The sequence below is a fragment of the Bos taurus genome, chromosome 12 (assembly GCF_002263795.3).
Source record: "Bos taurus isolate L1 Dominette 01449 registration number 42190680 breed Hereford chromosome 12, ARS-UCD2.0, whole genome shotgun sequence".
Classification (NCBI taxonomy): Eukaryota; Metazoa; Chordata; class Mammalia; order Artiodactyla; family Bovidae; genus Bos; species Bos taurus.
In genome coordinates, this window is record NC_037339.1 from 35,918,305 (window position 1) to 35,931,827 (window position 13,523).

General features: G+C 47.1%; 1 protein-coding gene across 4 annotated transcripts in view; it reads left to right on the forward strand.

The window, feature by feature from the left end:
- Positions 1–10,493: 10,493 nt before the first annotated feature.
- Positions 10,494–13,523, forward strand: part of CRYL1 (crystallin lambda 1) — a 56,674-nt gene continuing 53,644 nt past the window's right edge. Inside the window, exons 1-2 of one of the 4 annotated variants that reach the window (XM_024999780.2) lie at positions 10,709–10,809; positions 12,380–12,846. In XM_024999780.2, the coding sequence (XP_024855548.1) occupies positions 12,806–12,846 (41 nt within the window). In that variant the 5' untranslated portion in view covers positions 10,709–10,809; positions 12,380–12,805. 4 annotated transcript variants of the gene reach the window in all.

Below are 13,523 nucleotides of genomic sequence, written 5' to 3' on the forward strand. Positions count from 1 at the left end.
TTGCAGCATGTGGGATCCTCCCTGCCCAGGGATCAAACCTGTGACCCTTGCATTGTAAGGTGGATTCCTAACCACTGGACCACCAGGGAAGTCCCTCATAACAGTTTTATAGTTACTGTTTATTCATAAAAGTTTATTTAAGTACACCACTGGGTGTACTTAAATAAAGTACAGGTGTTATCACCACTGGGTTCCCACTCCAGCTTGGCAACACTTAGTTTATCTAATAAGTAATTTATTAGGCACTGTGAAGACCTTTCACCTCTTCTGCCCAGAAAAATACCATGAAATGCAGTGATTGCCTGTTAAATATTTAAAATTATCGTGGCAATTTATTTAACCATAAAAGCTAGAAGCCAATTAGCCTGAAAATGTAAATCGAAATTTTTTTCTCTCATCTTTTAAATAAATAACTGAGACCAAGTCTTTCCTGAGGTTAACAACACGACCAATAAAGCTTATCATCCTTTTTAATACTTATTAAGGGGATAGTCACCACTCAATGTCATGAAAATACAGTCACTGAAGTTCCATGTACTCTTTTAAATCTTTTACTGTTTGTAAGACATATTACTAACCTATATTCCACAGGGCGTTTGACCACGGGTTCTCTTTGGGTTGAAATGTGTAAGAGAAGGATTGAGTAGGCCTAATTTTGCATATTCTGCATTGAATGTCCTATGCTGCCTCCCTCCAGAGCCACATCAGTGAGAGTCATATTTCTTAACATGGAAAGCACTGCTTCTCTAACTGGCACCAGCCAAGGCCGGAGAAGTCAACCTCAGGGCCTTTGGGGAGGATTGTTAGACCCTAAATTCTGGGTGGACGGTTTGTGCTAGGCTCAAAAGATTTCTTACATGGAAGTTACAAATTAACTTGAACCTGCCAATAATTTCAATCTGTTCTAAAATAAATGGACATCGGACTGTGAATTACCCTCTGTCCATTCACACCACAGAAACCAGGCTCATTAACTGGTTGATATCAAGAGGTAATATACAAGGCAGTGTGAGACACTTCAGGTTGTACCTATAACCATCACCTGCCCACAGATGCTTCTTGAATCTGTGTCTCCTAGGTTATAGTCTTCCAGCTTGGCTTAAACAAAACTCTTTTCTATTCCTATTATAAATTGTTTATTGATTATTTTCATCAAAGGGGGGTGTGGTGGAGAAGGAAATGGCAACCTTTTACTGTGCTATTGAATGGTTTGCCTTGGAAATGAACCGAGATCATTCTGTTGTGTTTGAGATTGCATCCAAGTACTGCATTTCGGACTCTTTTGTTGACCATGATGGCTACTCCCATTCTTCTAAGGGATTCCTACCCACAGTAGTAGATATAATGGTCATCTGAGTTAAATTCACCCATTCCAGACCATTTTAGTTCGCTGATTCCTAGGATGTCGACGTTCACTCTTGCCATCTCCTGTTTGACCACTTCCAATTTGCCTTGATTCATGGACCTAACATTCCAGGTTCCTATGCAATATTGCTCTTTACAGCATCAGACCTTGCTTCCATCACCAGTCACATCCACAACTGGGTGTTGTTTTTGCTTTGGCTCCATCCCTTCATTCTTTCTGGAGTTATTTGTCCACTGATCTCCAGTAGCATATTGGGCACCTACCGACCTGGGGAGTTCCTCTTTCAGTGTCCTATCTTTTTGCCTTTTCAAACTGTTCTCAAGGTTCTCAAGGTGAGAATACTGAAGTGGTATAATAATAAGTGGTATAAAAAGAAAATTAGAAGTTAAAAAAATACTCAGATAAAAATATTTACTTGTAAAGGATTGCAGACAGCTTCGATAAAATATTCAGAGGTGCACATTCTTTAATCTAACGCACAAAGCTTATTTATCTGAGTTCAAACACATTTAATAATTCACACCCAGTTATACTGAGTATAATAACTGCCAATAACCATGACATTACATAGTTACCTATGTAACTATGGGGCTTCTCAGGTGGTGCTAGTGGTAAAGAACCTGCCAGAATGCAGGAGACATAAGAAATGTGGGTTCAATCCCTGGGTCGGCAAGATCTCCTGAAGGAGAACATGGCAACCCATTCCAGCATTCTTGCCTGGGGAATCCCATGGACAGAGGAGCCTGGTGGGCTACAGTCTGTAGGGTCACAAAGAGTTGGACACAACTGAAGCCACTTACACACACACTCACACATCTAACTATATATATATGTGTGTATATATATGTATATGTGTGTGTATATAATAACTACATAACTATTGTTAAGGAAAAGTTCCTTAGTATTAATAAATATTTAAATTCAAAAATAAGATTTTTCTTCACATGAATCTCTCACTTTTAAATCAGTAGAGTGCCCTAGATTTAAGGTAACAAATCTGTGTTCAGAATGAAAGGAGATTGTTGATTAACACAGGGGAATGGGGCAGAGAGAAAAAAGAGGAAGTTAAAAAAATACTCAGATAAAAATATTTACTTGCAAAGGATTGCAGACAGCTTCGATAAAATATTCGGAGATGCACATTCTTTCATCTAATGCACAAAGCTTGTTTATCTGAGTTCAAACACATTTAATAATTCACATCCAGTTATACTGAGTATAATAAATGTTCAGACAACATTTATGGATGGAAACTAGTTAAAGGCAAACTGAGGTGCCTCTGATCACTGCCCCCGTGGTCCAGGCTGAGCTTGGAGCAAAGTGGGCCAGGGTAAGGGTCTCTTCAGAAAGCCCTTGCTGGAGCTGCATACACCATGCACCCAAGATGCTCAGGCTTCACCAAGGCCCCGCTCTGAAAGGGCAGCTTGTGCAGCATGTGTGCAAAGTAAATTCCCTTTGCCTTGACTTTCCCTTTCTGCTTGCATAACAGCTTGCTTATAAAAAGCCTTATTCCCTAGTAGAACATGTCGATTTTTTCTACTTGCATGACTCCGTAATTAAGTCAGTTTCATAATAACAGATGGGAATTTAGCTTTCTAGCTCCAAAGTAGGATCAGTGAAGGCTGGAACGTGGCCTGGAGAAAAACCTATAACTTTTTATCCAATCCAAAATAAACACTCATTCTCTTATCCAAAATCACACACACACACACACACACACACACACACACACAAACACAAGTATGCTCAAATAACGAAAACTCCTTTAGAATATTGTACAAGGGTATTTTTAATGACCTGAAATAGTGAAATTAAGTGCTTTCTATTGTCAGCATAAATATTTTCATTGCTCTGTGTCAGTTGTGTTCAGGGTTTAATAGTAACGTTTGTTCATTCTTTCATTCATTCATTCAAATGTAGGAGAGTCTTGAGAAATAAGGCATTCCTGTAAGATGGAGCAGGATGGGTCAGCAGCATTAAATCAAATATAAAGTTTAGTTCCTTAGTCTTACTGGCTGCATTCAGCAGGTGTGTACTGGAGACACATGTGCAGAACTTTTCCATCATCACGGGAGGACCTGCCCATAGACTCTGTACCTGTACAGGATGCAGAGATCATTAAACTCACCTCACGCACCACCAGGATCAACTGGAATAAACTACAGATGTTTGTAAGCCCAGAACATGGCCTAAAGAATCATCAGTGACCTGGTCAGTAAATTCTGCTAAATACCCATAACAATACAGTACAGAATGTTGAGAAATGAATTACTGTCGCATTGATGCGTGCTCTTCAAAATTCTCCGTGTGAAGAACAAATATCACTTTACAGAAACATCGTTAGTCATCACATTCATTTGGTTCATGTTTTGGGTGAGTTTGTTTAATTCCAGGGGGAAGTGGGAGCGATTGGGGGAAGATGGTTTTGTGTATGTGTGTGTGTGTGTGTGTGTGTGTGTGTGTGTTTTAAGCCATGCAACTTGTGGGATCTTAATTCCCTGACCAGAGATTGAACCAGGACAGGGCAGTGGGAGCTCTGAGTCCAAACCACTGGACGACCAGGTAATTCCCAGGCTTTTGTCTCTTTGAGGTGGCTTGTACATAGAATTGTTGAACTGAGCCAAAACGCAATAGGAATCTCTCTTTTTTATTGCAAATGTGTCTCTATCCAGTAATGCCTTTGGAATGGAGATAAAGGACTTTCTCTAAAACCCCAGTAAAGTCAAGGGTCACTCAGGGTGAGGGTCCTAATTGATTGAGCCCCTTATCTTCAGTTTTCTGAGCCTCCTGCCACCCCCAGAATCCTGAGCCCAGACAAAGATAAAATCCTTGAATGACATCTTCTCTGGGTAAACTCAGAAATCATTTGGAAACAAGTCATAGTGATTATAATGGTTATGAAATCCTACCTTTCTGACAAGGAGTTACAATCTCTCCGGACAGAGCTACTATCAAGCACATGAATTTCCCTAGACAATATTTTACTCCTCACAGCCTCTGTCACATATGATTATACAGGCTGGGCACTGCACAAGGAGGGAACACATCGCATATTGGGTATCACAGATTTGGTGCTTATCAGTTCAGTCAGTTCAGTTCAGTCATTCAGTCGTGTATGACTCTTTGCGACCACATGAACCACAGCACACCAGGCCTCCCTGTCCATCACCAACTCCCAGAGTCCACCCAAACCCATGTCCATTGAGACGGTGATGCCCCAACCATCTCATCATCTGTCATCCCCTTCTCCTCCTGACTTCAATCTTTCCCAGCATCAGGGTCTTTTCCAATGAGTCACCTCTTCACATCAGGTGGCCAAAGTATTGGAGCTTCAGCTTCAACATCAGTCCTTCCAATGAACACCCAGGACTGATCTCCTTTAGGATGGACTGGTTGGATCTCCTTGCAGTCCAAGGGACTCTCAACAGTCTTCTCCAACACCACAGTTCAAAAGCATCAATTCTTTGGTGCTCAGCTTTCTTTATAGTCCAACTCTCACATCCATATATGACCACTAGAAAACCATAGCCTTGACTAGACCTTTGTTCACAAAGTAATGTCTCTGCTTTTTAATACGCTGTCTAGGAGAAGGAAATGGCAACCCTCTCCAGTGTTATTGCCTGGAGAATCCCAGGGATGGGGAAGCCTGGTGGGCTGCTGTCTATGGGGTCGCACAGAGTCAGACACAACTGAAGGGAATTAGCAGTAGCAGCAACAGCAGGTTGGTCATAACTTTCCTTCCAAGGAGCAAGCATCTTTTAATTTCATGGCTGCAATCACCATCTGCAGTGATTTTGGAGCCCCCAAAAATAAAGTCAGCGACTGTTTCCACTGTTTCCCTATCTATTTGCCATTAAGTGATGGGACCGGATGCCATGATCTTAGTTTTCTGAATGTTGAGCTTTAAGCCAACTCTTTCACTCTCCTCTTTTACTTTCACCAAGAGGCTCTTTAGTTCTTCACTTTCTGCCATAGGGTGGTGTCATCTGCATATCTGAGGTTATTGCTATTTCTCCTGGCAATCTTGATTCCAGCTTGTGCTTCATCCAGCGCAGCATTTCTCATGATGTACTCTGTATATAAGTTAAATAAGCAGGAAATATAATAATAATAAAAATGATTCCCCAGAAGATGGCAATAAACTATCTTGTTCTAAAAAATCAATGTAGCATGACAATTTTAAGCAGATGGGAATATAGTATCCTGAGGAGGAAGTGTCTTTTTCTCACTTACACAAAGGTGTGAAATAGCTCATTACTTGCTCTCAGTTCAGTTCAGCCGCTCAGTCGTGTCCGACTCTTTGCAACCCTGGGAATCGCAGCATGCCAGGCCTCCCTGTCCATCACCAACTCCCGGAGTTCACTCAGACTCATGTCCATCGAGTCAGTGATGCCATCCAGCCATCTCATCTTCTGTCGTCCCCTTCTCCTCCTGCCCCCAATCCCTTCCAGCATCAGAGTCTTTTCCAATGAGTCACCTCTTCTCATGAGGTGGCCAAAGTACTGGAGTTTCAGCTTTAGCATCATTCCTTCCAAAGAAATCCCGGGGCTGATCTCCTTTAGGATGGACTGGTTGGATCTCCTTGCAGTCCAAGGGACTCTCAAGAGTCTTCTCCAACACCACAGTTCAAAAGCATCAATTCTTCGGCGCTCAGCCTTCTTCACAGTCCAACTCTCACATCCATACATGACCACAGGAAAAACAATAGCCTTGACTAGACGGACCTTTGTTGGCAAAGTAATGTCTCTGCTTTTGAACATGCTATCTAGGTTGGACATAACTTTCCTTCCAAGGATTAAGCGTCTTTTAATTTCATGGCTGCAATCACCATCTGCAGTGATTTTGGAGCCCCCAGAAATAAAGTCTGACACTATTTCCACTGTTTTCCCATCTATTTCCCATGAAGTGATGGGACCAGATGCCATGATCTTTGTTTTCTGAATGTTGAGCTTTAAGCCAACTTTTTCACTCTCCACTTTCACTTTCATCAAGAGGCTTTTGAGTTCCTCTTCACTTTCTGCCATAAGGGTGGTGTCATCTGCATATCTGAGTTATTGATATTTCTCCCAGCAATCTTGATTCCAGCTTGTGCTTCTTCCAGTCCAGCGTTTCTCATGATGTACTCTGCATATAAGTTAAATAAGCAGGGTGACAATATACAGCCTTGACGTACTCCTTTTCCTATTTGGAACCAGTCTTTTGTTCCATGTCCAGTTCTAACTGTTGCTTCCTGACCTGCATACAGATTTCTCAAGAGGCAGATCAGGTGGTCTGGTATTCCCATCTCTTTCAGAATTTCCCACAGTTTATTGTGATCCACACAGTCAAAGGCTTTGGCATAGTCAATAAAGCAGAAATAGATGTTTTTCTGGAACTCTCTTGCTTTTTCCATGATCCAGCAGATGTTGGCAATTTGATCTCTGGTTCCGCTGCCTTTTCTAAAACCAACTTGAACATCAGGAAGTTCACGGTTCACGTATTGCTGAAGCCTGGCTTGGAGAATTTTGAGCATTACTTTACTAGTGTGTGAGATGAGTGCAATTGTGCAGTAGTTTGAGCATTCTTTGGCATTGCCTTTCTTTGGGATCGGAATGAAATCTAACCTTTTCCAGTCCTGTGGCCACTGCTGAGTTTTCCAAATTTGCTGACATATTGAGTGCAGCACTTTCACAGCATCATCTTTCAGGATGTGAAATAGCTCAAGGTCCTGTATAAAGTCAGCCCTCTATTATTGGTGAAAATGAACTAATGCAGCTTAATAGGTGGAGAAAAGGAAAAAGAATTATCTAGGGTATATTTTGAAATTCTAGCTTCTAAAATGTCGACTCCTTGTTAAGATAACAGTTTCAATATATTACACGTGCTATATAGTATGGATAATATAGCATAGTTTAAGCTTTCCTAGGCCTCATGGGACCATGGGTATAAATGTGATTTATGGAAATAGGAATCTTTAATTTTGAGGTACTTTTTTTTGCAAGGATCTTGCAATTCCTTTGGATGTTCCTGGAGACTGTTCCTGAGGTTATAAATTCAGAGTTGAAATTCAAATTTCAAATCTTTTGAGAAACACTATTCAATCTTAGGATAAATATAAAACTCAGGGCACCTTAACTGGAAAGAAAAGTTCTGATCCAAGATTCTCAGTATCTCCCTCAGCCTCTGGGAGTCCTGGGCGCTCTGTTGGGGTGAGGGTAGAATGACTTCCCAGCTCTGCAAGGAGGCTCCAAGGGCCATGGGGAAAGTACACAGCAGACCTGCCATGGAGAACTGTGTGGACACACATCAGCCGACACTGCCCGTGTTTTAAAAGGCATTACATCAATGAATACAGTAACCACCTTCAGAGTGAGCTCTTATCGTGCCCATTCTGGGGCACTGGGGAAGAAACTAAGTTTTGGACTTCCCTGGTGGTCCAGTGGTCTGAACATAGGACTCCATCTTCTCACTGCCGAGGGCACAGGTTCAATCCCTGGTCAGGGAAGCAATATCCCACAAGCCACACAGTGTGGCAAAAAAGAAAACGAAATTAAGTTTTGAGGAATGAATGAACTGGTCCAGATCACACAGTATGGAATGGAGAATCTGAGATGGAAGCCCTTGCAGGCCAACTCTGGAGCCCCAACAGCTGACTGTGAGCCTTTCTGATGCTGACCTGTAACTGTGGTCTTCATAGCAAGATGTTACGTTGGGAATTACAGTCAGTACTCTAAGACATCAGATTTTTAAAGGTGAATTGCTAACTAACCCTAATCCTCACCACAGATCACTTTTTCCAGAGTAAGCTGTCAGGAGAGTTTAGATCTTTGGTTCCCTAACTAACCTTGGGGTAAAGGATGGGAGCTGGACTCAAAGGAGGCGGAGGAGGGATGGTAGGGGTGGGGGTGAGAAGCCATTTGTGCTCTTCTACCTGCCACGAGGACTGTGGGTGGACAGAGGGAAAAGTGGACAGAAAGAGACCACTCAGAGAACTGAGAGTTGGGAGATAGAGGAAGAGTATTTGACTCCTTTTGAACTGTGGTATTGGAGAAGACTCTTGAGAGTCCCTTGGACTGCAAGGAGATCCAACCAGTCCATCCTAAAGGAGATCAGTCCTGGGTGTTCATTGGAAGGACTGATGTTGAAGCTGAAACTCCAATACTTTGGCCACCTGATGTGAAGAGGTGACTCATTGGAAAAGACCCTGATGCTGAGAAAGATTGAAGTCAGGAGGAGAAGGGGATGACAGAGGGTGAGATGGTTGGATGGCATCACCGACATGATGGACATGAGTTTGAGTAAACTCTGGGAGTTGGTGATGGACAGGGAGGCCTGGCATGCTGCAGTCCATGGGTCACAAAGAGTTGGACACGATTGAGTGACTGAACTGAACTGAACTGATTTGACTCCTTCTGGGGAATCTAAGGAGCTAGGAAAAAGTCACGGATTGAATAGAAGCCAGGAGATGGCTGTTACGTTGGAGTCCAATGTGGCCCAAGTTGGGGAGATAGGGTGCTCCGTGGCTGCGGAGCAGGAGGACCCCCTAGGAGCAGTGGGGCTCCCCCCATCCCCCAGGCCCATCTGCCCTCCCTGTATTACTGAAGGCAAGTGAGGCCAAACAATTCCACATGGCTGGAGCTTGTAGCAGACAAGGTTCATTATGGGGCAAAGCAAGGAGAAGGTGGTGGTGACGGGGGCTAACTACGGAGCCTGCATGCCACAACCAGAGAGTGTGTGCCTTGCAACAAAGATCCCGCATGACACAACTAAGACCTGACACAGCCAAATAAATAAATACATATTAAAAAGAAAAAAGAGTATGTGCTTAGTAAGGAGAAAAAGAGATATGGTTCTTAACCTTAAGTCTACAATTTAATTGAAGACTAAACATTAAGCTGACCTGAACACAGTGGCTCTTATGATAGAAACTTGAGTGAATGAATGACTCAGTGGACCAAAAGGTGCTTGCAGTAAGTTCAGATGCTTTAGGAAAAGGGCAGTCACCCATCACCCGGTCGAGTAGTCACAGCTTCAGAGAGGAAGTGGGGCTTGGGCTATTTAAAAGAAGACAAATTTTCAGGTAATTTGTGGTGAAGGCAGCATAGGAGCTGGGGCTTCATTATAAATCCAAAGAGCTATGTGAGGGGTTCCCTGGTGGCTCAGCTGGTAAAGAATCTGCCTGCGATGCAGGAGACATGGGTTGGATCCCTGGGTGGGGAAGATCCCTTGGAGAAGGAAATGGAAACCCACTCTAGTCTTCTGTATTCTCCATTCCAGTATGGAGAATCCCATGGACAGAGGAGCCTGGTGGGCTACAGTCCATAGGGTCACAAAGAGGCGGAGAGGACTGAGCAACTAAGCCCCCACGCATAGTTATTTCAACATTTAAAGCCTTATCTTGAGGACATCTTTGCTGTTTCACTTTTTTCTTAAGTGAGTTGAATGCCTTTTCAAATGCTGACCCATACCTTGTGAAATTGCTCTGGCTCTGACATTCCTCTTTCCGTTTGGGCTGGGGAAGACAGAGGAAGGGCCCTGCCGGTCAGGGTCACGCGTTTCCGCTGGAGCGCTGCCTTGACCTGGATGGCTGGCGTTGCCCCCTCTGGTGCTGCGCGGACAGCGTGGTCACAGGCACGTGCGGCCAGTTCCTCCGCTCTGTTTCCGAAAAGAGCCCGGGGCGGCGCGGGGACACTTCCTCCTCCTGGAAGATAGACCAGCTCGGCCTCTGGGAGGGGGGTCCAGGCCTTCCAGTGTGGCAGACACCCTCTCCCGCCCCCCAGCCCTCCTGTCTGCCGTCCCAGGGCTCCCCGGCCTCGGCCTCCTCTGTGGAGAAAGGCGGGTCTTCCTCGAAACCAACGACAGTGTGAACCCAGCAGTGGGGCCTGAGCTCGTTCGCCCGGACGTGGTGCTAAGACTTCACACGGGAAAGGAATTCCAGGGGTAAATTTGGGGGTTCCTTTAGCGGTCGCGCCTTGTCCTGGTCTGGAGGTGTTCCCTTCCTTGTGCACGGACTTTGGGGGTTCAGTAGGGAACTGACCAAAACAAAGTGAGTCACTACAGTCCGAAGGGGTAGCTCTCCCACCGGGCTCCCATCCACGTGACGCTCCCGGCACCTCCTCCGTGCACGCTCCGGGGAGAGGGAGGAGAGTGCTCCCCACGCTCGATGGTCTCAGCCGCTGCCCCCACCCCGCCCAGTCCTGAGCTCCCCGCCCGCCCCGCCCACAGCCCCGCAGGCCCTTCGGCCCCGCAGCCCCGCCCGGAGCCCTGCGCGCCCGCGGGGCGTGGAGAGGTGGAGGCTCCGCCCGCGCCCCACCCACGGGCCAGGCCCCGGGGCCCTGTCGCGGCCGCGGGGCGGGCGGAGCCAGTGCCCGGGTGGCGCGCGCCGCAGCTGTCTCCTTGGGCACCGCGCGGCCCATGGCGTCCCCAGGGTCCTCGGCGCCCGGCGGGGTGGCGGTGGTCGGCAGGTGAGGGCTCGAACCAGCGTGCCCGGGAGGGTAGCAGGTGGGCGCGGTCGTCATCGCCCGGGGGGTTGGCGGCGCGGCTCCGATGACCCCAGCGCTCCTCCCCAGGACTGGGCCGGCCCGGGCTACGGCGCGGGGCGCAGCTCTGTTCGGGCCCCGCGGCACCCGGTTGCTGCGCGATGCGGTTGCGGGCGGAGTTGGGTGATGCGGGCCGGGCGGGGACGGTGGCAGTGGGCGCTACGAGCGGACGCAGGGCTGTCGGGCCGCGGATCCGCACAGGTGTGTTGTCTCCTTTCCCGTCCGAGGGATGGGCGCGCAGAGGAGAGGCGGGGCCGCGATCTGGGTCAGGCGGGCGCGGGCGCGGCGGGAGGGTCTCGTGTGCTCGGGCCTGAGGCTGTCGCTGGGCGACCCCGCCTGGCCGGGGAGGGGTGGGGACCCACTGCGCGATCCGGATCCAGATTCACGCCTCCTGCATGGCGAGGGCGCCCTATCCTCAGGGCATCCGGGTTCTCTGGGACTTGGGTGTCGGTTAGCCTCTCAAGTCCCATCCACGGTTTCTGGTTGGTGCTCCATCCTCTTTTAAAACTCCTGCAGTTTTCATTTTTTAAAGAAGGCGTCCACGTGCACCTTTCCGTTGGTAAGCTGGCATAGCGAACTACCCACTGGTCGGTACTTCTTGTTGGTCATCAGGCACACCTTCTGGGAGGTTCAGTGTCGGGTTGCACTGCCAAGGGGCTGGCCTGCCTGACCAGTCACAGCGCGTCCCAAGAATAAGTCTTGTCCGGGCCCCTCCTTGAAGCCCCTTCGAGGAAGGGGTCAGGGTGCTTTCTGTCAGCTTCCCTTGCAGGGAGCAGTGGCCTTACCTGTGCCCGTGTACTTTCCAGGCACGAGGGCTACTGGCTGCCTCCTGAAGGGATATAAAATATAGAAGAAAGTGCACTTTGTTTTGGGCGTGGTGACCTTGCTTGCTTTGCAGCCTTTGTCACGGTCAAGTGTGTATCAACCACAGGCTGAGACTGGCCTGCTTGCTGGCACCCAGCAGTGTTCAGTGGAGTCTAGAGTTGACTGTACAGGGGACCCTTGGACCCCTGGCAGGTGGAGGGCAGCCACCTGTCCATTCCCACCAGAGAAGCTAGGGTAATTTACTGTCGGTTCCTCTGCATCAGTGGTACCCAACTGCAGATCCCAAGTTTTGTAGGATTTACCATTTTAAAAAGCCTGCTTCTAGGTGGGCCCTGGGAGTCCAGCTCCTGTTGTTCAGGGTCCACTCTGCCCTTCTCCAGCTCTGATTGTTGTGCAAAGGAGCCGTGCTCTGGGAGTCAGTTTATTTCCAATTCCCCTGGGGAGGCTGACAAGGAATTAAGTTGATTGACTGCAAGAAATTGCAGAAAGTGAAGAGGAATTAAAGATCCTCTTAATGAAAGTGAAAGGAGAGTGAAAAAGTTAGCTTAAAACTCAACATTCAAAAAACTAAAATCATGGCATCTGGTCCCATTACTTCATGGGAAATAGATGGGTTAACAGTGGAAACAGTGATGGACGTTAATTTTTTTGGTCTCCAAAATCACTGCAGATGGTGACTGCAGCCATGAAATTAAAAACGCTTTCTCCTTGGAAGAAAAGCTATGACCAACCTAGACAGCATATTAAAAAGCAGAGACATTACTTTGCCAACAAAGGTCCATCTAGCCAAGGCTATGGTTTTTCCAGTAGTCGTGCATGGATGTGAGAGTTGGACTGTGAAGAAAGCTGAGCGCCAAAGAATTGATGCTTTTGAACTGTGGTGTTGGAGAAGACTCTTGAGAGTCCCCTGGACTGCAAGGAGATCCAACCAGTCCATCCGAAAGGAAATCAGTCCTGAATATTCATTGGAAGGACTGATGTTGAAGCTGAAACTCCAATACTTTGGCCACCTGATGCAGAGAATTGACTCATTTGAAAAGACCCTGATCCTGGGAAAGATTGAAGGCACAAGGAGAAGGGGCCGACAGAGGATGAGATGGTTGGATGGCATCACCGACTCGATGGACATGAGTTTGAGTAAGCCCTTGGAGTTGGTGATGGACGGGGAGGCCTGGCATGGTGCAGTCCCTAGGGTGGCAAAGACTCGGACATGACTGAGTGACTGAACTGACTGACTGAACCTCTCACACCTTTAACACCTCAGGAAGCAGCCATCTCCACTTCTGGGGTGGCCCTGCTTCCCTTCCCTTCTCCCTCCCCCCTCCCTCTCCCCTCCTGTCCCCTCTGTCCCCTTTCTCTCTCCTGTCTCCCCTCCTGTACCTCTTGTCTTTCTCTCTCTCAACCCTATAGGTGACTTGGAAGTGTGAATTAACTGCTAAAACCTGATAACGTTTTTGTATTTCATTCTTGGGTTTCAACAAAATACAGGGGCCCGGGTTCCACCCTTGGTCAGGGAACCGGATCCTGCACGCCTCAACTAATACCTGGTGCAGTCAAATACATAATGAAATATATAGATATATATAATAGCATCCCCTTGTGGGATTGTTTTCAGATTAATAGAGGTAAGATGTGTACAGTTTTAACATCATCATCTTGAGTGCTGGTGGTGGTAGGAAAAACTGAGGAGGCGGGGGAGATGCTGTCTCTTTTCTCTAGGTCCAGAACTCCGCCAACACTGATCAGTTGGGGGTCCCCGGTGTGTGGACGCCCTGCCCCTCCCTGCTTCCCCCCGGGTCTGAAGGGCACTGCAG